The sequence below is a fragment of the Pelophylax lessonae genome (genome assembly GCF_965119305.1).
Source record: "Pelophylax lessonae genome assembly, chromosome: 5".
NCBI lineage: Eukaryota > Metazoa > Chordata > Amphibia > Anura > Ranidae > Pelophylax > Pelophylax lessonae.
The window spans coordinates 113,167,791-113,193,634 of NC_138772.1; the positions used below are offsets into that span (position 1 = coordinate 113,167,791).

Sequence of the window (25,844 nt, forward strand, 5' to 3'; positions counted from 1 at the left end):
CCAGTCTACCCTCTCACCCTCCTACAATACTTTTTTGCCTCAGTTATTACCCAAATATTATATCTCACACTTTTACACATTTTTTTTGTTAGTCATACATGTCATTAGCAAGAAATTTAATCCAAGTAATATTCTATGTACCACCATTACTAGCTTCGCATTTTAAAGTTTAGTTTGTAGACCTTCAAGTCTCCGTAATGAACAGTTATCGTTTTTTGATATTGGTTTCTGTTTTCTACGCATGAGATGTACTCTGACAGTTACTTGAACCTCTTTACTACGAGATTGTAAAGCCATCTGAAAACACTGTGAATAAAATTGTTCGGAAAATCTGATGGGTAAAGTACAGAAGTATTTTTATTTTTAAGAACAATTATAAGATCTGTAATTAGAGAGTAAATTATGTTTAATTATTTAAGCATGTAAGTCCAGAATATTAATAGTTACACTTACCAGTTTCAAGCTGTTTCTTGTTAGAAATCATTTTTATGCAGCTTTCTTGTAATCCATATGTTTGTGCTATTCTGTGACAGGTGAAAAAAATAAGATCAGACCACCAACAATCAATAATTTAATGAAGTCTACTTTCTTAAAGCATTGAACTATTAAACTCAAAACCAAAAATATAATACATTGCTTAGATGTGGTGGCTGCATTCGTTTTCTTTTTCAAGGCTTGGTTCACGCTAGTGTGATGCGACTTTGATCCAACCTCAGGTGCAATTATGTACTGCAACTTCTTGTTTTTTTTTAATGTGATTTTTAAGCATGTGCATTTTTAATGTAATTTTAGTTTTGGACAGAGTGGAGGTGGAATAGAACACCTGTCAGTTTTTATTGCTGTCTGTGCCCCCATTAGGTAGATTTGTCCTTGTAACGGAACCACCGACCCACACTGTACTTGTGGTCTTCCATCAGTATACGGCTTCCTCGCAGTCATGAACATAGATATCAAATCCTAGCCGCCCTCATACAAAGCTAGCCAACAACTTACCTCATACAAGTTTTGGAACCTTCTCCTTTATTGAACAGTTTCACACTCAATTTATACACACATGAGCACATCCCCCTCCTGATCAGATTACTACACACAGGTTTGGGGTTGCCTGATTACATTTTCCTATGCAGATGAAATTTTATACAGAAACAGAATAAACCTGAACTAATTATCTGGCCATCTGGACACAACAATGTGAGGCCATTAACATTTAACATTGGGACAGGCAGACTTAACACAATCCACCCTCAGCTCAAGCGATAGACAATAGGACAAGACTGCAAATGACAGTCTGTCTATCTACATTGAAACACATGGGATACACATGTAGGTGTCACAAACTCCATGGCAACAGGCCACATGTCTCACAGTGCAAAATGGGATCAAATCTCCACATTTCTTGAGAGACACCGTTGACAAATATCACTCTCCCATCTGAAGCCATCCAAACCATTATCTCAGCGTCCCCCAAGTATCTGTCCCTCACTTCCAGTGACGGTGAACACCATCACAGTCGTGTTTACCATTATCACTGAAAGTGAAAATAAAATAAAATCCCAAATTTTGGGTTGTCCCCAGTGAAGTAATAGAAGGGAAATATTCCAATGGGGACACCAGTTCTGGTGACCTGGGGGTCCCCAAGGAATTCCTTTAATTTGCAGGGATTTATTTTCACTTCATGTTTGGCTATAGGACAGGAAGTGAAGGGAAATCTCCCCAATGGGACACAGATTGTAACAAATAAACCAAAATGCTTTATAACCCTCAATTACTAATCTGTATCACTAATTGTCCCCAAGTCTGTATTGTAGGAAGTGGCATCTGTAGCCTAATCTACAAATGTTCTTTCTGATCATTTTTGTTAATTGTAGGCTAAATGATATACACAAGACACAAAATAAAAAAACTCACATACAATTATATACCTGTGTGTATATGTACCCTGGATTGTTCCTTGAATGGGAATATTCAAAACAGTTTTGTGTATCCCAAGAAGTCTGTACATGTGTTTCCATGTTCTGAACTATAACATTTTTGTAGAACTAAGTGGAGTGATCTGAGCTTGTAATCAGAACTGTCGTCTGTATAAAGTAATTGGCAGGTAGAAATGATATCCTATGATAATTAGCTCCCCTCCAGCCTGCTACCCAGGAGAGCAGCACACAGCTACATCACTCTTTATCTGTTCTATACAGAAAAAAGAAGGGAGGATAGTCATCCCTTTCTGATTGGCAGGCTCAGCTGTAGCCTGTGAGTCCTACAACGCGCAAGAAAAAGAGCCTTGAGGCAGTGCGAGTATTAGAATGACATAAGGCAGTGTGAATAATAGAGGGCATGGATGAGCTCAGACATGCTCAGATACTATTCTGACCCTACCCTAGTTATACCACCAGGAAGCTCCTCACTGCGAACTACGAGGGTTTCAAGTCAGGAAATGCCTCATGGTGGCTAGGATTGTTGTACAGTGACAGTTTGCTGGTGGAATAGCTTAGACGGGTTCGGACTAGTATCTGCTGCACTTGCTGCAAGACCCATCCACCTTACCAACCGTTTATTGTCCTCCACTCCTCTCTGCCAATCCCTCCACTGGCTTATGCTCACCCAACGAATAGAAAAATAAAAGTACTAACAATAACTTAGAAAGCCATCCATAACTCTGCCCCAGCTACATCACTAGCCTGATCTCAAAATATTTACCGTAGCCGCTCTCTTTGGTCCTCCCAAGGCCTCCTGCTCTCTATCTACCTTGTCACCTCCTCCCATGCTCGCCCCCAGGATTTCTTAAGAGCTTAACCCATCCTTTGGAACTCCCTACCCCAATCTGCCCAACTGTCTCCTAATCTATCCATCTTTAGACGATCCCTGAAAACCATTCTCTTTAAAGAAGCCTATCCAGCTTCTAACTAATAGACTGTTTTTTTACTTTCTCCATCAGCTCATCTCTTTTGTATCAACTGACCCTCCCTCTTATGGCACTTTTCCACTGCAAGTACCGGCTAGTACTAGCTCGGCTCTACTCGGCCCTGCTTGGCCCGGTTTGCTTTTCCACTGCTGGTACCGCATGGTATAGTGTCGGAACGGTTCGGTACGGTACGGTATAGGTTTGCTTTTCCACTAAAGTAGTACTAAAGTTAAGTGGGTGGGATAACAACGGGGTGGGTGTGATTCTCTGACCAATCAGTGGCTAGTAGTGACTGCATGCAAAGGATTGTGGGATATGGTACCAGTTTGGTACCTGTAGGAACCACAATCGAGTAGGTACTGTTTTTTCAGAGCCGTACCGTACCGTACCGTTCGGTTCCATGCAGTGGAAAAGCAAACCTATACCGTACCGTACCGAACCGTTCCGACCCTATACCATGCGGTACCGCAGTGGAAAAGCACAAAAGCGTGCCAAACCGGTACGGTTCCATGCAGTGGAAAAGCGCCATTAGATTGTAACATCTAATGAGCTGGGCCCTCCGATTCCTCTTGTACCAAATTGCATTGTAACTGTAATGTCTGCCTTCATTTTGTAAAGTGCTGTGCAAACTGTTTGCGCTATATAAATCCTGTATAATAAAAAATATCTGAACACGTCTAAGCTCATCCATAGTAGAGAGAGAAGAGGAAGTGCTAATACATGATTGGCATGGGGTAGTGTGATTATTTGAGAGACATAAGGCAATACAAGTAGTGTCCCAGAAGACTACGGGAAGGCAGGGGTGAAGGAGAGTGGAGTCAAAATTAGGTACCTGCTTCCCCCCACCTCAAGTAAAAAAATGACATGCCAAATATGGGAGAGGAAGGGGGGAGGAGGACATAAAGGGAACTTCCCTTTTTAATTAAAGTTCCACTTTAATAAATTATTTTAGAATGTTTACACAATAAAATATGTATCAGGCACTGTGTGTAAAAGAGAGGTATGAGGCACAGCATGTAACACAGAGGTATGGGCACTGTGTGTAAAAGAGAGGTATGAGGCACAGCATGTAACACAGAGGTATGGGCACTGTGTGTAAAAGAGAGGTATGAGGCACAGCATGTAACACAGAGGTATGGGCACTGTGTGAAAAAGAGAGGTATGAGGCACAGCATGTAACACAGAGGTATGGATTAGCTCTTTCTGTTGTTAACTTGTGATTCTCCTGTGGCAGGAAATAACATTCAAAAACTGAAAATATTTTTTCATTCCTTCCCCACCACATTATGAATAAAAAGGTACAGAACACGGAGGTTTGATTGCTACAGATGGCAGAAATGTGCAAGACTTTCCACTCCTCTCTACTTGGTAGCCAGCTGTGAAAAGTACTGCACATACGTCAGTCAGTTACACAGACTTCAATGGGCCGCAATGTACATCAGTACATAGACAGACCTATAAGAAAAGCAGTAAAGTCTCTCCAGCTGACTACTCTATGAGCATTACAATACCAGGACACCTATAAAGAAGCAAAGAAACAAAGCTGACGTGTGCTACAGTTGTGCCACCTGGATCAATGTACCATCTGAGTCCTGTACTTTCCATTGCTAGTCTGTGGGCAAGAGGGACCTTTAGGAGGAAAATAAAATACTTTAAACTATAGAAGTAATAATACATTTTTTTGTAGCTTGACATGAGATACGAATGACTATAACATACTAGAAAATATAAATGTCTAAAGATCTAAAAACTCTACTTACTGACACATCAGCTCCTTCCCTGTTACAGTCAGGCAGGTTTCAATGTAGTTTTTTGATCCCTTAAAAAAAATATGATCCCAAGATTAGGTCCTTACTCAATTTTATGTGAACATTTTCATTTTGTTACAGTAGACAATTTATGCACATCAAGCAAACCTAGAAAGCAGGTGCCCTTCACATACCTGCATATAACTTCCAGAGAGGCACACCTACCTCTACAGCTGCTCCCTTTACTGACCCATGAAGTTTCAGCTCTTCTGCCTTGTAGGTACTTCTTTCTGATTTAAGCCCCGTACACACGCACCGATTGTTGGCCGTAAACACGTAAATTTTCGGCCAACGTCCGATCGGCTGATTGTCGGCTTGTTAGTATGATGCTTCCGACAACCGACTGCGACTTTTCGGCCGAACAAAATCTGGTGTGCATGCTATAAAATTTTTGTTGGCCGTCAACAGAACGGCCGATTGTTCGTCAGTCAGTACAGATTTCGGCAGACAAAAATCAGATGAGCAAGACTGGGCATGCTATGCTCAGAGAAGAAAAAACACACGGAAAGTAAACCAGCACATGACATCACTTCTGAAGTTGGTTGTTGTTGGCCAAGAAAATTCGTGTGCAGTCTAGAGCACATTTCAACCAACAAACAACACTGGACAAAAGTCGGCCGATCGGTCGGCCAACAATCGGTGCGTGTGTACGAGGCTTTAGTCTCACTTTCTTAGGCTGGCCATACTTTGGTCAGATTTCAATATAAATTTTCTCTAAGAACTTTCGTTCAAATTTGGCACCATTGATGGGCCGCAGTAATGGCCAATTTTCATGCAGTCATCAAATTTGAGTGATTGGGCATTTTGGAATTTTTTTGAATAAACGAACGATCTTCTAATCAATGATGGGAGAACTGTGCAAAAAATATAATCGAAAAAGAAATGCGCATGAGTGCAAGAAAATAAGAAAAGAACATTCCCAGCCACGAAAATGATTTTGTGTAGCACTATGAGGTAAAATTGAAGGCTTGGTTGGTCGAATTTTGAATCACAAAACGCACAAAATTTCAGATTTTCGAAAGAAAATTCTTTCAAAATTTGACCCATGAATGGAAAGCCTTACGGGGGTATGAATTACCCTGACTTTATGGCTCAGCTTCACCAATTAACGTTCCACTGTACATCAAGACTGCTTTAGTGGTCAACAGGAGCACTCTTTATTTCCAGCTCCAGGTGGTGGAGCTTAGCCAGCAAAGTGAAACTAAATCAGTGGTAGAAAATATGTTGGTTAAAACTTGCAACCAATAATCATATATACCATCATACAAGATTTTATATAAAGTGCTGGTGCCACAGGATATATTTGTGCCAAAAAAATTGTGATATAAGGTGCTGAAAGTGCAATAAATAGAAAATAAAATGCTAGTGATCACTTATCAAAATACAATATAAAAAACATGTGTGACATAAATAAATTATTGCAAGGAAATTTTCAAGGTGATAGTATTTCACATGAAGTGCTAAATGAGGTGCTCAAATGGTTAAAATTGTGATCCAAAAAAGTTCATGCAGGAAAGTGGATGGTATTGATTGAATATCAGGTGCTCCAGTGAACAATGATGGCAATCTTTGCCTCTTACCAGATGCAGGTGGGTCACACAGACCCCAAACGCTTATGATCCCTTTATCCTTTGGTGGATCAAACCATAGGAGCACCTCCTTTCCACTTCAATATTGGTAAAATTATTCCACAGAATATATAATGCTCCTTCTCCTCGGTCCTCCATTAATTATCTTACGTGGATGTAAATAAAGCCCATATGCAGGGAGACAGATAAGAAGCCAAAAATAGTGTAACTAATACTGTATGTTTATTTATAAAGTTTACAACTGGTTAAAAAAATGCCCTGTGCCAGGTGGGCACATCTAATAGTAAGCAGCCACTTTTTAACCAGTTGTAAACTTTATAAATGAACATACAATATTACACTATTTTTGGCTTCTTATCTGTCTCCCTGCATATGTGCTTTATTTACAGTACATCCACGTAAGATAATTAATGGAGGACCGAGGAGAAGGAGCATTATATATTCTGTGGAATAATTTTACCAATATTGAAGCTTGAGAGTAGTTGCTCCTATGGTTTGATCCACCAAAGGATAAAGGGATCATAAGCGTTTGGGGTCTGTGTGACCCACCTGCATCTGGTAAGAGGCAAAGATTGCCATCCTTGTTCACTTGAGCACCTGATTTTCAATCAATACCATCCACTTTCCTGCATGAACTTTTTTGGATCACAATTTTAACCATTTGAGCACCTCATTTAGCACTTCATGTGAAATACTATCACTATTTTCTGCTCAAGAAAATAATTTTTCTCTTACGTCCTCCGACAGTCGCCGCCTCTTCATATTCGTCACAATGGGGTATTAGACTTTGCTCCGAAGGAGTAGCTAGGCAACAGAATATGTTAACATTAAAGCTTTTAACATATCCCACCCTCAAGGGGTGGTCCCCTCAGTCAATACCCTCCTACTTCCTGCAACCATATCTCAGTTTCAATGTCTAGCTTGTCAGGAGTGGCTGGCTCTCTCTGTGCTGGGGCTTTGTGCCCCAGACTCTTTCTTCTTTTTTGATTTTTTGTTTGAATTTTCTCTCTACCTTTGCTTAGCTGTTCTTTTTGTCAGCATTAGTTAGTTCTTCTGATGAAGAGGATCATGCGGGCTGGGTCTCGGGCTGATCCCCCTGGTCGCAGGTCGTGGGTCAGTGGCTTCCCAGCCTGCCATTGAGCGTTCAGCCAGGTAACGCTCCTGGCACAGTGAACGACCCATCCCTGTTCGGTGCAGGGATGATTGGTGAGGTGGCTACCTCACTGGACGCTGTGCGGTTTCTTAACCCTCATTTTGTGCGTCTTGTATGCGACTCTCCCTGCCTCATGTGCAGCGGCTTGTTCGCCTGTGCGGGTCCTCCACGCCATTGTGAGGTAAGTGTATCTATGTGGGGACCTGTCTGTCTGGGGGGGGTGTCAGTCTGGGACTGTGTAACCTGCCTCTGCTCTCACTGTTTGTCTCCCTATCACTCGGCTGCATGCTGTGGGCTGCAAGGGGGGGGAGCTGTGTGACACTATGTGTGTCAGCTTTGTCAGTGTGAGAAGCTGTGTGCTGTGGGGCATGTTTTGTGGCATGTTTGGGCACTATACAGTGATCGCTGCGGCGATCTACCATGTTTTTTTATATATGGCTAAAATGTGTGCATTACTGTACTGTGGAGCGGCGGTTTCGGCGCCAAACGGCGCCATTTTGCCTACACTCGCTCCGGCCGCATGTTCTACATGCATGGCGGCCATTTTCTTGTAGCTTCCCAAGGCTTTCATAGAGCGCCCTGGTCGCATCACTTCCTCTTCTCCTGAGTACACCGATCGAGGCAGCAGCAGCGGCGAGGGTCTCCTCAGGTTATATCCTTCTTATCCATTGCCTGTGTCAGTTTTATTGTCCCTGTGGGGGTCTCATTGTGCTTGTGTGTGGTGCGGTGGGCTGCGCTCGCCGCGCTTGTTAAAGGGGCAGTTAACCCTTTATTATCCGGCATTTGATATTGGGGCAATGGATTCTCAGGAGGGCAAATTTCCTACCGCTTTGGTGGATAGCCAGGGGACCGCTGTTTCCCCCCCAGGGGGGGATTTAGCCACTATTGTGGCTGGCCTTGCTGCTCAGGTGCAGATGCTGGTGGCTGCTCAATCTACTAAGAGACCCAGGGTTTCTCTTTCCTCTGATTCTGAGGGTGAAGGTGATGGGGCTGTTATGGCGGGGGTCTCCTTATCGGGGTCCCGCTCCTCCCTGGATCTAGTGGGGTCCGAGGTGGAGGCTGAAGTTGAAGGGGTTGATAATTCTCCCCCTGGCTCGCCTGAAGAGCTTGCAATCATGGATGACTTGATTGCTTCCATAAAACAAACGCTGCGTTTGCAGGATGAAGTGTGTCCCCCAGCTGCCTTGGCGGCTTATGGGACGCAGAGAAAACGCAGGACGCCGCAGGTTTTTCCCTGCAATGATGATTTTCAGCGCGCTGTTAAGGAACAATGGCGCAATCTACGCAAACCTTTTGCTGTGCCAAGTAGGTTCAAGCTGCGTTATCCTTTCTTGCCTTCCACTGATGAACGGTGGTGTGTGCCACCCCCGGTGGATCACGCAATTGCGGTTTTAAACAAATCCACTGCGATTCCTGCAGAGGATTCCCCAGTGTTCCGTGACGCCATGGATAGGAGATTGGTGTCTCTTGCCCGTCATACTCTGTTACGGGTTCTATGCTTAAAGCTCTGTTTGCCTCTCTCATGGCGGCCCAGGCTGTCGCAAGTTGGGCGCAGATGCTTAGGCGCGTCCTAGTAGCCGATTCGGCCTCGCCGGCGACCCTGGATATGGTGGATCAAATCCACCAGGGTGTCATGTATCTGTGTGATGCGGACTTGGACTTAGTCCCGTTGGCTGCACGTGTGCACAGCGTGGCGGTGTTGTCTCGCCGCCTGGTTTGGTTGAAATGTTGGTCGGTGGACCAATCTTCACGTAAGACCTTAGCCAATCTGCCTTATGATGGGTCTCGCCTTTTTGGGGAGTCCTTGGATGTGTTGATTAAGGGGATCACCGGAGGTAAGAGCACTCTCTTGCCCCACTTCCCCAAGGCTAAGGGGGCTTCTGGGAAGAAGCATGGTAATTTTCGGCCCCCTCAGGGGTCCTTTCGTGCCTTTCGGTCGCACTACAAGGGCAAACCGTTCAAAGGTCAAGGCTCTCAAAAGAAGCCCTGGTTTGGGAAACAGAAGTCCGGTCAGTCCGGATCCGCAGCCCATAACAGTGCGGCCTGAAGGGGTGCCCTCACCCAGTTTTGGGGTGGGGGGACGCTTGCTCGGTTTTCTTCAACCCTGGTTGGCCCGCGTGCGGGCCAGATGGGTTCAGGAGATGGTTCGATCTGGTTGCAAGATCGAGTTTCTCTCTCGGCCGGAGAGCAGATTTTATTCCAATCTGTTCACCGTGCCCAGGAAGGAGGGCAAGGTTCGTCCAATTCTGGACTTGCAGGCTCTGAACCGCTCTGTGCGGGTTCGCAAGTTCCGCATGGAATCCCTGCGGTCGGTGGTGGCTGCCCTGGTTCCGGGGGAATTCGTGGCTTCCATCGATTTGAAGGATGCGTATCTTCACATCCCCATTTTCGAGGGTCACCAGCGATACCTTCGATTCGCCATTGCGGAGGATCACTACCAGTTCGTGGCGTTGCCTTTTGGTCTCGCCTCGGCTCCGCGGGTTTTCACCAAGGTGCTTGCACCGGTTCTGGCCTTATTGAGAGCCCAGGGCATTTCTGTCCTGGGGTATCTGGACGACATTCTGGTTCGGTCTGCGACCAGACAGGGTCTGGAGAAGGACCTGTCTGTCACGATGCAAACTCTGCAGGAGTTTGGTTGGACGATAAATTTTCCAAAGTCGACACTGAGTCCGTCGGTTCGCCTTCCCTACCTGGGAATGATCCTGGACTCGGTGCAGGCGAAGGTCTTCCTGCCGGAAGACAAAATCAGAACTCTTCAGGAGGAAGTCAGGTCCCTCAGGGACGTTTCGCTCTCGTCTCTGCGGACGTGCATGAGATGTCTGGGATTGATGGTCTCGGCTTTCGAGGCGATTCCCTTCGCCCAGTTTCACACGCGGGGTCTCCAAGCGGAGATCCTGTCCATGTGGGACGGGCGACCTCAATCTCTGGATCTTCAAATCTCGTTGAGTCATCGCGCCAGAAGAGACCTTCTGTGGTGGCTCCAGTCCCCGATGGTGTCCGGGGGCAAGTCGTTTCGTCCTATCTCGTGGACGGTGATCACCACGGATGCCAGCCTGTCGGGCTGGGGTGGTGTTCTGGGCGTTCTGTCCGCCCAGGGAACTTGGTCGGAGGGGGAGTCCTCCCTTCCGATCAACATTCTGGAATTGCGTGCGATAAATCTCTGTCTTCATCGCTGGACGGACCGGCTGCAGGGCTGCCCGGTTCGGGTGCAGACGGGCAATGCCACGGCGGTGGCCTATATCAACCACCAAGGGGGCACCAGGAGTGCCCGAGCGGCTCGAGAAGTGGCCGACATTCTGACTTGGGCCGAGGCTCATGCACATTCGGCGGTGCACATTCCGGGGGTGGAGAACTGGCAGGCGGACTATCTGAGTCGCCAGACCCTGGATCAGGGGGAATGGTCTCTCCACCCGGCTGTCTTCCAGATGTTGTGCGCGAAGTGGGGTCTTCCAGATGTGGACCTGTTCCCGTCTCGTCTCAACAACAAGGTGAGAAGGTTCGTGGCAAGGACGCGCGACCCTCGGGCAGACGCGTCGGACGCGTTAGTGGCCCCGTGGCATCAGTACAAGCTGATGTACGCGTTTCCACCGATTCAGTTGCTGTCCAGGTTCCTTCGCAGGTTACACTCGGAACGCAGCACGGTGATTCTTGTGGCACCGGACTGGCCTCGCCGGTCCTGGTACGCAGACCTCGTGAATCTGGCGGTCGACGCCCCGTGGCGTCTGCCTCTTCGAGACGATCTCCTGTCTCAAGGACCGATATACCATCCTGCTTTACAGTCGCTGGCTTTGACGGCCTGGCTGTTGAGACCGAGGTCCTAAAGGAGCAGGGTCTCTCCCCGGAGGTCGTTCATACCTTGATCAACGCGAGGAAGTCTTCCTCGGGGAAGGTTTACTACCGTACTTGGAAAGCCTATTTTGCCTGGTGTGAGTCCAGGGGGTTTTCACCCCGCACGTACTGGGTTTCCCGAGTGCTGTCCTTCCTTCAAACAGGTGTCGATCAGCGTTTGGCGCTGGCTACGATAAAGGGTCAGGTGTCTGCGCTGGCCGTTCTGTTTCAACGTCCCGTGGCTTCCAACTCCTTGGTTGGCACTTTTGTTCAGGGAGTGCGGCATCTGGTTCCTCCTAGGAGGGATCCTCTGCCCCCTTGGGACTTGAATCTCGTTTTAACTGTGTTACAACGTGCTTCTTTTGAACAGATCAGGGAGATCTCGTTGTCTATGTTGTCCAAAAAGGTCGCCTTTTTGGTTGCGATCACTTCGGCTCGCAGAGTGTCGGAGCTGGCGGCTTTGTCCTGCAAGTCTCCGTATCTGGTTATTCACTTGGATAAGGTGGTCTTGCGACCTAATCCTTCTTTTCTTCCGAAGCGAGTTTCGGAATTCCATCTTGATGAGGATATTGTCTTGCCTTCGCTGTGCGCGAAGCCTAAACATCCAAAGGAGGTGAGTCTACATTCTTTGGATGTTGTTCGGGCGATAAGGGTTTACCTTAAATCGACTGCGTCTTTTCGAAAGACGGACTCTTTGTTTGTTCTTCCAGAGGGTCCTCGGAAGGGCATGGCGGCGTCGGCCTCTGCCATCGCCAAATGGTTCAGGCGGACCATTGAACAGGCATATGCCTTGCGGGGGAAGGTTCCCCCTGTGCCTGTGAAGGCGCACTCTACTAGATCTCTGAGTACGTCTTGGGCCTGTCGTCATGGGGCTTCTGTAGCCCAGGTGTGTAAGGCGGCGACCTGGTCGACCGTGCACACTTTCACAAAATTCTACAAGGTAGATGTTCAGGCATCGGCAGACGCTTCCTTTGGCCGCAAGGTTCTTAGTGCGGCGGTTCCCTAGGGTCCCTTGTGGGACCTCTGGCTGTTGGGATAGGTTTTTATCCCCTGGTTCTTTGTTTTTCCTGGGTTGTTGCTCCTGTTGAGCAATTTTTTTCCTGCCCAGCTGGTTTCCTTCCTTTGGTAAGGTTCCTTTCTTTGATGCGGAGACTGCGTTGCCTTACGGCGCGGATGCGTTTCCCACCCCTTATGTTTGCACTGCTTTGGGACGTCCCCATTGTGACGAATATGAAGAGGCGGCGACTGTCGGAGGACGTAAGAGAAAACGGAATTTTTGTAAAATCTTACCTGTAAAATTCCTTTCTCTGAGTCCTCCGACAGTCGCCGCCCCCGCCCCTCTTTGGGGTTTGGTTGTATACTCTACTGCTATTCCACTGAAACTGAGATATGGTTGCAGGAAGTAGGAGGGTATTGACTGAGGGGACCACCCCTTGAGGGTGGGATATGTTAAAAGCTTTAATGTTAACATATTCTGTTGCCTAGCTACTCCTTCGGAGCAAAGTCTAATACCCCATTGTGACGAATATGAAGAGGCGGCGACTGTCGGAGGACTCAGAGAAAGGAATTTTACAGGTAAGATTTTACAAAAATTCCGTTATTTCCTTGCAATCATTTATGTCACACATGTTTTTTATATTGTATTTTGATAAGTGATCACTAGCATTTTATTTGCTATTTATTGCACTTTCAGCACCTTATATCACCATTTTTTTGGCACAAATATATCCTGTGGCACCAGCACTTTATATAAAATCTTGTATGACGGTATATATGTTTATTGGTTGCAAGTTTTAACCAAAATATTTTCTACCACACATGTTATAACAAGGTTTAATTGATATACACTTTTATATATATTTATTTTGCCACTACTGCACAACAGATATTGCATTTTTTAACACCCAGGCACACAACTGCCAATACTTTTTTATTATATTATCTAGGGACACCAGCGCCTTTTTACCATTTTTATATCCAGCTTTTATTGTATTACACAATTAAAAGGGCAGCAGGTAAAAACCAAATAATCCCTAAGAACCAGGCGCCTTCACATTAATCATACGAAACTAAATCAGTGAGAAGCACTAGATCAGGCATGTCCAACCTGCGGCCCAGAACCGCAGGCAATGCGGCCCACTGCCCCCTGACAATTTTTTTTTTTTTTTTATTGATGGGGAAGAAGGAAGTCAGGTCGGGGGCACGGCCACAGTGGCTTCCAACTAACTGTAGGCAGAGGATGCCTCAGAAGGAATCATCCTCTAGCTGTGCTAAATTAGTGCTGGGGGGGGGGGGGGGGGGGCGGCAGCGCGAAAAGGGCGCGGAGGTGTCTTATTACTTATATACCTTAACTATAGTATATATTTTATATGCGGCCCAAGAAAATTTCAGGTCCACTTTAGGATCCTCGAAAGGTATAAAAGAATTTACTGTATACTATACTGTAACACATACATATGCAAATCCACTGGTAACTTCCAAACCTAAGTTCTACCTTAGATGTCAGTCAATCAAATCCACCCTGTACCATTACCTTCTCATCCCTTAGGGAGTGCATGATTCACTGAGATACTGTAATATAGTTCATTTAGGCCCCTTTCACACAGGCGGACCGTTCAGATCCGCCTGTCCGTTTTTTTGGCGGATCTGAACGGTCCCCCCATGCATTCCTATGGGGCATCGGATGTCAGCGGAGACATGTCCGCTGACATCCGACCCGATCCGATCCGTCAAATCTGGACGGATGGAAACCCTATTTTCCATCCGTCCAGCGGATCGGATGGGATCGCGTGAGAACGGACTGACGGTCCGTTGACATCCGATTTCCCCCATAGAGATGCATGGGGAACTGTCAGCTGTGTCTCCGCGCTCTCGGCAGCTCGATCCCCCGCTGAGAAAAACGGACTCCGTCCAACGGACGGAGTGTGTGAAAGGAGCCTTACATGGAAAGCCAGCACTCCACATGGGTTAACCTCAAAAATACTATTAACTGAGGATCCATTTGAAACTGCAACATTTTAAAGTGCAAACATTTGCCAGAAAGTGCACTGTCACCTTCCACATGTCTGTCATCTTAAGAAATGAGTCCACCGAGACTCTGAAACGGCAGTCATCTCTTCTTTGCACTTTAAAATTATGCACTTTAAAACAGAACCTCAATAATTAGAATTTTTCTTAATTCACCCATGCAGTGTGCTGGCATTTCAGGTGAATGATTTTCCACAGATCCTGCCTGTCCAGATTTGTTGATGTGCCAATGGCATCAACAGAAAAGGATCTCCAGGAGAAATCAATGACTCTAGATCTAGACAGAACAGTCATTGAAAATGGTATAGTTTTACACTGTTTACATTTGTAATGTAGGATACACATAAATAATATTCTATGCCTAAACTCAAAGACCCTCTTTATATTGGTATGCTATGGATTAGATCCCGAGTGTCACCAAAGAGCAGTGTGGACCCCTCTGAAATATGCCTGGGCAGTGGGCACCATCTAGGCTTCACCTGGATTGGTCGGTAGTGGGGTGAGTTTCAAATTTAATGTTTATCGTAACATTTTAATGCATACATCTTTATTAACCACTTGAACTCCGGAAGATTTACCCCCCTTCATGACCAGGCCATTTTTTTTGTGATATGGCACTGTGTTAATTTACCTGACAATAAAATAAAAAAATAAAATTTATGTCATTTTTTTCCCATAAATAAAGCTTCCTCTTGGTGGTATTTGATCACCTATGCGGTTTTTATTTTTTGCAGTATAAACAAAACATTTTTGAAATAAAAATTTAAAACATTTTAAAAAAACATCAAATTTCTTAAAAATTTAGGCCAATATGTATACATTTTTGGTAAAAAAAAATCCCAATAAGCCTATATTGATTGGTTTATGTCTATGTTATAGCGTCTATGATATTTATGGAATTTTTATTTATTTTTTATAGTAGTATTGGTGGCAATCAGCGACTTACAGCGGGACTGCAATATTGCAGAGAACAATTGGACACTAACTGGCACTTTTGACACTTTGTGGGAACCAGTGACACTAATACAGTGATCAGTGCTAAAAATATGCACTGTCACTGTACTAATGACACTGGCTGGGAAGGGGTTAAACATCTAGTGTGATCAAAGGGTTAACTGTGTGCCTAGCCAGTGTTTGTGTGTGTACAGTGTGCTGCAAGAACACAGAATCCATCACTTCCTCCATTCAGAACTGAGATATTCCTTGTTTACATAGGCATATCTCAGTTCTCTGTGTATTGCTGACAATCGGCGGGTGCCAGAGGACATCGAGTGTCCCGCACCTGCAGATCACCTTCCTTCAGGCGGAAGTGCAGGATCATGTATAAATACCTTACATCCTGCGCACAGCTGCCACCCTGTAGCAGTAAAGGTGCTATAGGGCAGTCAGCAAGCAATTAAAGTGGAACTCCACCCTAAAGGGGAAGTTCTGCTTTAAGGACTCGTCCCAAGCTCCTCTTGCACAAGTGACCCTTTTGTGGAGGGGAGGGGGGAGAATTGGAGCAGGTACCCGATTTTGCCAGGTACCTGCTCCCATTTCCGTTCCAAGCTCTGCGGCGCTCGTCAAAGGAAGTTCTCCTTCCTCCCTCCTGCAGGCTTCTGGGACACGGGCAGGTCCCAGAAGACTGCATCCAACATTCAGGATGTGCAGAGCAACTCGAAGCCGCAAGCTGTCACAGCCAGGTGCCCATAGTGAAGATGCTGGCACTGCCGAGGGAGGACAGGGGATAAAGACAGCTGGGGTGAGCTCACCGCTGGACCATGGGACAGGTAAGTGGCTGATTTTTTAAAAGTCAGCAGCTACACTTTTTGTAGCTGCTTTTATTTTTTTGATAGGTGCCTGGAACTCCTCTTTAAGAATGCCAGATCCACAGTTGCAGAGTTTCTTACTTTGTTAAGCTTGCGTGGCAAGAAGACCTGCAGTGTAGCCAAACCTTTAGCCTTAAAAGCCTGATTTCCACTGCCACGTTGTATTGCAGAGCAGCGGATTTCTTCCAATGCACTGGCTACATCATCCACACTGTGCTTGAGTTTTTCTGAATATTTCAGATACAGCTCCTGGAAAGGAATACATGATTTAATCAGACAGAGCTACAGATTTGAACAGTGATGTAGAAAAAAATCTGAATTTACTGGTTTCTACAAACATAGTCTACACATAATTTAAATCTAAAAATAAATAGAACACAAGACTTGCTTTACTTCTTGCTGCTGTGGCAAACGGAAAGGGCATTAATGCCCACAGAACACACATATGCTTCACTGGACAGCCAATGTCAGACAGCCATTGGTCCAGACTAGCTATTGGTAGCTGCCTGGGACCAGCTCCCAATCATGTGACCACTGTGACAGCCCATTACAGTGGTCACATGATCATCAGTCATTCCCACCCCCGGGCATACCTTTTTAAAGGGACACCAGGGTGGGTGGGAAGGGGTTTAGCTAGCCATACAGAGCTCAATTGGAATCCTATTCCTGCTGAGTCTATTGAAATTCAACCGGTGGGGTCCCGCTCAGCACCACCCAGCTTGACAAAAGTTAATTTAAAAATCAAATGAGCCAGAGGAAATTATTAGCCGAACAGTGACTGCATCCTATCAGATGAAGTCAAAGATCAGGTTTTCAGGCAGTTACAGGTTTGGCAGCTCTGAAAACAGCCAGAAGTAAAGATTCTCCCATTCCCACTCTCACTTGGAAGGGGGAATCAACTGATTTTTTAAAAATCTATATTGTACAATGTCTTTAGACCTGCAGTAAAACAATTTAAAAAACAACTTGGCGTTGACATGGTCCAGCTGCAGGTTCATGAAGTGAGCTACAGCTGGGGAGGGCAACTTAAAAATGGAACTTCACCCTCTCAAACAATACTGACTATTTTTAAATCTTATTCTGCTAGCCTTGATAAATAGATAGGAAAGTATATCATATTTACTTGTTTTAAACCTTTTTTTTTAATTTTTTTCAGTTATTTCCTGATTTCCATGCCGAGGTAACTTATGTCATACATCCTGGGAGCCTTCAGGGAGGGAGGAGGGGTTCTTCAGCATAGGACACCCTCCTGCCTGCTGCCTGCGCTAAGGGGAGATGAATTCCTGGAAGTAAATGCTACATAAATCATCTGCCCTTACTCAGGATGGCCGTGACAAGAAATGCTAGGGACTGTTTTTTTCCTCAAAATACAGCATGGAGCCATGGATGGATAGGTGAGTTTGAATATTGAAAATGAATTAAATAGCATTCTTGGTTGCGATGCAGTGTAGCCCTGCTTTAAGTGATATCAACCATTAAAAAGCTGTGCTTGAGGACACATTCTGTCCGTTGACAGAGGATTTGTGACCCTCTAGCAGGGAGTTCTAGCACTCACAGCTGGACTATACATGGAGCAGCAGTGGATGAGTGGATTAAAAGGTTTATCAGCCTACTGCAGCTTTGGAAAACATGCAGTATAAATGAAGGAAATGCTGAAGGGGACATGGCCTGGTGCGGCATGCTGTAAGTCGGAAGTGACCGGAGCTCCGTCAGACAGATATCCTGACCCTACGATCCTGCTTCCCCACGGGTATATAACTCGCCGCACTGACACACCACGGTCCCCGGCCACAGTTGCGCAATGTCTCCACCTAATAAAACCGCGGATCCCGCGGCTAAGCTGGAAAAATAGCGCTGGTAGGACAAGGAGGCCTCTTCTCAAGATGGCGCCGAGCAGAGCATGGAGGCGGGGACGGCTGTGGGCACAGACACGGCCAGAGTACCCGAGGCCATATCAGCTTGTCAGGCGACCCTGACAACAAAAATAGAGGAAGTCAAGGTGGACATATCATTGATAAGGCAAGACATGCAGAAGCTTCGTGAGAGGATCACTGAGACAGAGCACAGGATTAGTGGAGTAGAGGACTCCCTCACCCCCTTGCAGAACTCCACTGACAAGCTGCAGCTACAGGTAAATCAAATCCTCCAGAAGCAAGATGACATGGAGAATAGATTGCGCCGCTGCAATCTGCGCTTTATTGGTTTGCCTGAGGGTGCAGAAGGCGCTGACCCCTCTACTTATCTTGAACACTTGCTGATTCAAACATATGGGTGGGAGTTCTTCTCGCCCACCTTTGTGGTGGAGCGAGCGCATCGCCTGTCGGGCCGTCCACCGCCGCAGGGTGCACCCCACACGTACCTTCATAACCGAATTTCTAAACTACAAGGATAGAGATGCGATCCTGCACCTGGCAAGAGAGAAGGGGAATATCCCATTAGGCAATGGCAGAGTTGCAATCTTTCCAGACTTCTCAGCAGAGGTCCAGAGGAGACGCAAGGGCTTCTTGGAGGCAAGGCGCAGACACCGTGTCAAGCACATTAAGTATGCCATGATTTTCCTGGCTCACCTACGGGTGGAGGGTGAGGACCGGGTACACTTTTTTGATGACCCAGAGTCGGCAATCTCCTGGCTAGAGCATCTGAAGGCCCGAGGCTGATGCTGGTCACTACCCACCTTTGGTTGTCATTGCCTGCACTATTTCCGCTCCCCGGCTGCTTATCCTGATGGGAACCCCCCTCAACTGTATAATGGGATAATAAACAGAAATTTAAAAAAAAAACTGTATAATGGGAAGGAAATGCTGAAAGAGTTTAGGTCAATTGAAGAAATCATACAATGTTTTTATTTTACATGAATCATTTCCTGAATATGTCAATATCCTATCCAGCCGTGGAGGCATCTACACAAAAACCTTCAGACAGGGAGAAGGAGCCACTCACTAGCAAGCTTCTGCCTCTTGCCATATCGCAGCCTAGGTCAGGTCCTCGTCCAGGCCATATTGGTTTCAGTGGACTTGGCCTGGCATAACTGTGCTGTAGTGTAGTACCTATGTTATTCTTTTGACTAGTGTCCCTGGGTAACTTCCCTGAATTGGACACAGACAATAAATACCTGAAAGAGCTTAAAATTATTTCCACTTCATCTGAAACTTGAAAATAACGTTTTTGCTGGAGCTTTATTTTTACATCATTACAAATCATTTTACTCAGTAGAAGTAATTATCTTATTTTACCAGACTGACAATGTAACATTCCATAAAACGAAACCAGAGTTGAGTGAACTTTGAGAGCCGGTTCACATTGGGGTGACTTGTCAGGCGACTTGGTCGTCTGACAAGTCGCCTGCCATAGATTAGCACAGGACCCGTTCTAATAGGAGCGACACAAGTCGCTCCGACTTAGAAAAAGGGTCCTGTACTACTTTGGGGCGACCTGGAGCGACCTGCATTGACTTCAATGATATGAAGTCCATGCATGTCGCTCCGAGGTCGCGGTGCGCGCTGTGCACCGCGACTTCACAGGTCGCCCCGCCAAGTTGGATCGCCTCAGTGTGAACCGGCTCTGATAGTCTAGCCAACTTTCGTTTTCAGATTACAAGGACTAGCTTTGGAGCAGCACAGTGACTCAGTGATTACTACTTTTTCTTTGCAGCAATGAGGTCCACTGGTTCATATTCTACCCACGACTATCTGCACGGAGTTTGCTCATTTTCTCTGGGCTTATGTGGGTTTCTTCTGGCTTCCTCCCATACTCCAAAGACATGTTGGTAGGTTAAATGACCCTAGAATGTGTGTGCGGGTCTATAAATCGCAACTGCAGCCTCCTATGACAGACACCTGTAACAATCTGTTGAATGGCTAAGGCAGCTCTGGTATGCATATCAGGCATGGAGCCATGGGTTGTGGTAGTAGGGAAGAGAAAGACTAAAGCTGGTCATACACGTATAGATTTCTTTCCTTCAACTTGTTGGCCAAATAAAAAAAAAAAATCTAACAGATTCCTCCATCCATGCTAACAGCACTGATGGAGGAACACCACCCCCCCCCCTCCCCGCCAGACTATTGTATTCTGGCTGTTAGAAAGCCAGAATGGTGACGGCTTCTTTTGGATGTTCGAAAAGGCTTCTTTGACAAAAAGTCCATTAGAACAATTGACGTTTGTTGAACAGAGCGGTAGCTGCAGGGCCATGCACTGCTTGAAGGAGGCTTCTAAAATTGGAGCAGCAAAAGACCAGCTTAACTTAAATACCATATGTTCATAGATCTTGATGCATTTCTCGAAACTTTAAAGCTGAATTCCAGGATATCAGCTCCTTTGTAAAAACAGAAGGCAAATTATGAGTTAAGTCCAAAGAGCTGCATGACATCTCTTGGGCTTATCTCTAATATTTACATCTGACAGTTTTATTGCACTCCCGGAAGACAACTATCTCTGTATTTCTGGAAGCCCACCACTGATGCTTCAGGTCTAAGCATCTTCAACATTACAGTCGGTGCAGTACTATGCCTGCCCCTCCTCCTGCCCAATCACAGAAGCCTTTGTATTATGTGAACTCATTCACAAAATACAAAGGCTTCTCTGAATGGGCAACGGAGGGGAGGGCATAACTTCTCGGTAAGCCTCTCTCACAGCCTTAAGAGCCATAAAGCTGTCAGATAAAAATAATAGAGATAAGTCCAGGAGATGTAATTAACCTCCTTGGATAGTGTGCCTGCACTTTTTGAAAAGTGGCTGAATTCCTGCAATTCGTCTTTAAAACAACAAGGGGAGCCCACATTAGATTAGATAAAAACAAGTCTGTGAACATACTTTTATCTCCGGGCCAGCCTCTTGATTTTCATTGGTGTAAGGAGATTTCCAAAGCTGAATGCGATCTTCCCTTAAATGATTTGTCAACTGGGACATCAAAAACTTCTTTTCCGCCATCTTTTAATCAGAGAAAAAAAAAAGTAAGTCAGATAAAGATAAAAGCGTACAACAAACATAAAAGAAAACAAGATAGAAATATCTGCTGGGTGCTGGGATTTCAATGCTTGTTTAAATCAGTGGTCCTCAACACTGGCCTACAGGCCTACAGGACCCACTAACAGGCCAGGTTTTAAGTATTACCTTGAGGAGATGCAGACTAGAATACTGCAATCACTGAGCAGCAAATGATATCACCTGGGATGTATTTCAGTTATCTTGCAAACCTGGCCTGTTAGTGGGCCCTGTAGACCAGGGTTGAGGACCACTGGTTTAAATGACCACACACAGGAAGTTCTCCAGTAAGGTCACTGGGTTTGGTAAGGCGGCTCCCAAGGCAAACAGACCTCCCTCAATGGGTACCGGCAAGTGACTCAAAATATAAAAAGACATAAATAGGCAAACCATAAAGCGATGAGTTCAAGAATATATGAATTGTTCACAATTTGACCATATGAAAAAAAGCCAATGGGTTTCGGGGGGCAACAAAATTTCATCAGGACTACAAAGGATCTTTGAATAAGGGAAATAAGACTTGAAGGAACCCGGAACATCAGTGTGAAATGAACAAGGAAGATCACTTAGCCTCTTTCCAACCATGTAAAGTATTTATGAGGCAGTAAGAAAGGTGTGACCCAGCTGCTGCACATTTGCATCCACGGTGGCAGGAGGTTGTATGCTGAGAACAACGCTCACTTTGCGCTCCCAGCACAATGACCATGATGTCACCGACAGCTCTCAGTCAAGGCTTCGTTCTGATCGAGAACAAGGAGGGCAACCTGAGGAGGTGATTTCTGTGCTAGCCAATCAGATTGGTCGAATGACTCAGAAGCCACAACACCTCCCAGGCATTAAATCCCACCCAAAGGACTGCTGGGAGGCAGTGTTAAGGATTACAGGGATCCCTCTGGTTTTATTCTGATGGTCTGAGTCCTTTCTTATCTTTATTCCTTTCTTCTGCAGTCTGTTTTCTAGTCCTGGTGAAGGAGCATTGTTGCCCCTGTTGTATATGGTCGAATTCTGGAGAGTTAAAGGCTTCATACACATGGGCACTAGAGCTGCATGAATATGGATAAAATGAGAATCTTGATTTTTCGGCTTAAAATGAAGATCACGATTCTTGATGTAACATCAACTTTTCACATTATACAAAAGATTAGGCTAATTTTACTGTTTAGCTTTTTTTTTTTTTTTTGAAAAGTGAAGTGTATTTTTGAAGTTTATTTTTTCCCTAAAAATTGCGTTTGAAAGACTGTTGCGCAAATACAGTGTGATATAAAATATTGCAATGACCGCCATTATATTCTCTAGGGTCTCTGCTAAAAAAGTATATAAAGTGTTTGGCGGTTCCAAGTAATTTTCTAGAAAAAAATACAGATTTTTAACTTGTAAGCAACAAATGTCAGAAAAAGGATTAGTCTTTAAGAGGTTAAACTGACCTCAGTTACAGAATGAAGTTTATCCCTTTGATCTAAAAGAACAAAATGATACAATTTTTCTCTTTTGCTGAGAAATGTGATAACCTTGCTGGCTTTTTTTTTTTTTTTTCTCCTTTGACAGCTGTGAGCACGGAACTGCTCTGCACTGTTACATGAATCGTGGAAATGCCGGATTAAGATGGGGGGGGGGGGGGTAATTGTGCAGCTCTACTGGGCACATTAAGCCATACAATGTAAACTGGGGGTGTATTTCCGCACCTGGGAGACATAACTGCCAGGTACAACCACCCATAGTAATGAGTGGATTATGCAGGTATATGGATGCATGGTGTAAACCCCTGGATGCACACCAGTTGTGTTCAGGGACTTACACCAGTGTGTGTGTTTACCCGTTCACAGCCATTCATTACTATGGAGCTGTATGCGGCAGCTGAGTCTCCCAGGCGTGGAAATACACACGCAGTTTGCATTGGATGGCCCCGTACCCATGGGGTCTACATCTTCTTGGACTGTCTCATCTAATGGTTTGGGGCCCATTTTTGTAAGTTTACATCCTGAATGAAACAAAGCAAAGCATTCTTATATGATAACTGTACAGTAACTGGGGTACAGCAAACACATGACATATATGACAGGTAAAGCCCCGTACACACACGCAGATCGTCGTCATACAAATGTTCGTCTTTTCTCCCCGGGATGTCGGTGTCTGTTGAAAAGTGCAAAGACAGCACAAGGACAGCACAAGAATTTTGTCTGCAGACTTCAGCTGACTGCAGAAGTGATGTCATGTAATGGTTAACTTTCCCTGTGTTTTTTATTTTCTGAGCATGCCCAGTCTTGCAAATCTGCGGTCTGTCGGCCGAATTCTGTACTGACAGGCGAACAATCGTCCGTTCTGGTGTCCGCAGACAAAAATTTTCATGTTTGCAAGAAAGACTTTTGTCCGCGGATTGTGCGCAGACAGCTGTCGGAGGCACCATACTAACACGCGTACAATCGGCAGATCTTTCGTCCGCCGACGTTTGTATGCCGACGATCGGTACGTGTGTACGGGCCTTAATACAGTCTGGGGAACTCAGTAAAGCCTTCATGACACATTTCTGTTAGTAGATTCCTTTAGAACTCCCTGTGCCTAATTCAGGCAAGAATTTGCGGCCTGCGCTCCCATTAGGGAGATTCATCCTCTCTATTTGTCCCATTTACTGTGTCTGTTATAATGGGAAAGTAAAAGTAAAGGAAAATCCCACATTTTGGGTTGTCCCCAGAAAAGTAATAGCGGGGAAATCTTCCAATGGGGATACTAGCTCTAATCCATAATTTGCAGGGATTTCCTATTACTTCCTGTTTGACTATGGGACAGGAAGTGAAGGGAAATGTCCGCAATGGAACACAGATAGTTAAAAAAAATATCTGACAGGGGTTGTAACCCTTCCTTACTCTATCCGAAATAGAAAAAAAAAGAAAAAGTTTTGCCTATAGTTCTACTTTCAGGCCTGATTCATATCTATTCATGTAGGGAAAGTGTGCAAAACCGCAGGCTTTCCTGGCAAGCAAATGTACACTCCTGTAGTGCAATTTTAAGAGTCGCGGACTATCCCTGCAGGTAGGGTAACCCATTGAAATGCAAGGGCTTCCCTACATGTGATGTAGAGGAATGTGCAAAAATGTGTGGAAGCGCGCACATGCTAGGTGGTGCTGTACGGGTGTGAATCTAGGTCGAAGACCAGCTCATAGCTGATGTTCAGAGGTAGTGATGGGCTCAGGCCTGTTCGGCTAAAAGTCCCAACCCACCTGCGCAATCCCGACAGGAAGCCATCACTGCACACCTCCAATCACGAGGAGCTGTCATTCCTTGGCCCGCAGCCACACATAAACAAGGGGGTGTGTCTATGTGCAGCTGTGGGCTGGGAAATTCCTGAGTCGCTTGTGATTGGCAGTGACAGCTTCCTAGTGGGATTGCTCAGATGGGTTGGGACTACGATCCGAACAAGCCTGAGCTCATCCCTATTCAGAGGAAGGCCAGTACTCAGAGTGGGGGAAGTCTGTGCATACAGGATAGCCTCCTGCAGTGCTCTATCCCCGGTCCTATTCAGCAGGGGCCAAATGGGACTGTATCTAAATGTAAACAAAGGGGCTGGAGATACCGGTGACATCATTAACCAGACATGGAAATGTCTGTACTGGGAAATGACTTGTCACTGGATGGGCTGAACTTGATGAGTAGAGATGGGCTCGGGCGTGTTTGAGTTCACACCTGCCCGATCCCGCCAGGAATCCGACACTGCAGTCCACTAATCACAGGCAGTGAGACATTTCCTGATCTGTGCAGCTGCGGACCGGGAAATGTCTCACTGCCTGTGATTAGTGGAGTGCAGTCTCGGCTTCCTGGCAGGATCGGGCAAGTGTGATCTCGAACACGCCTGAGCCCATCTCTACTGACGAGGAACTCAAAGACTATGGTTCCCCATCAGATCAAGGTACAAATCTGCCACCGTGGATAGGGTTGCCATATCATCCATCCAGGACACATGAATTACACATAAATTCTGAGGCTGATATAATGCACATAAGGCACCTAGTGAGTTTAATTACCACCTTGATCAGCCACAGAACCTGTGTAATTAATGTGTGTCCTGGTTTAAAGGGATAAGGTGGCAACCCTAACCGTGGATCCTCAAGTAACGACCAAACACTTTGATTCAAAGAGATCACAGAGACAAAGAAACACATCACAGGGGAAAGGTGCAACATTCTGGGGGCGCAAAGGATCTCTGTAAACTGATACATACTGCTGGAGAGCTTGTGCTTTTGAAAGACAACAGACTTACTGACTGGATCACCAGATGACAGAATGAAGATGAACCTTAATAAGAACACAAATGCAGCCATCACACCTATGAATCTGCAGTATAATAAATGTTTTCTTGTGGGTTTAATAACACTTGGCCCTTCTCAGAGATAGGGGTGAGAAGTGAACAGGCAGGGATAAATGACAGTCACACAGTCCCTGCTGTCTGGAGCTCAGACAGAGACATATTTCAGCACACAGCATTCTAAGTGATGGTAACAGGAATGGTGTCCATGGGTGAATTATTGGGTATTTGTAGAGTTCACAGAGGTCACCGGACCCTGGAGGTGTGAGCACACAGAGGGAGGCTCCTCTATGATATACCACAGACATGGAGGGAGGTATAGGATTCCATCACTCACCTCTCCCGCTCCGCTCCTCTGTCACTCTGCTGTGTTTACTGCACTCACATTCTCATTGTGTACATCACATCTACTGTAACACAACTGTACACAGCTATCCCTTCCCAGCCAATAGCTG

At 45.6% G+C, this 25,844-nt stretch overlaps 1 protein-coding gene across 1 annotated transcript in view; it reads right to left on the reverse strand.

Moving 5' to 3' along the window:
* The window catches only part of NUB1 (negative regulator of ubiquitin like proteins 1), a 113,284-nt gene extending 87,440 nt beyond the window's left edge, over positions 1–25,844 (reverse strand). Inside the window, exons 1-5 of the mRNA XM_082257521.1 lie at positions 25,727–25,844; positions 20,922–21,038; positions 16,194–16,361; positions 4,660–4,718; positions 454–524 (exon numbers count right to left, since the gene is read on the reverse strand). Of these exons, the coding sequence (XP_082113647.1) occupies positions 454–524; positions 4,660–4,718; positions 16,194–16,361; positions 20,922–21,038 (415 nt within the window). The 5' untranslated portion in view covers positions 25,727–25,844. The remainder of the gene's footprint in view (positions 1–453; positions 525–4,659; positions 4,719–16,193; positions 16,362–20,921; positions 21,039–25,726) is intronic.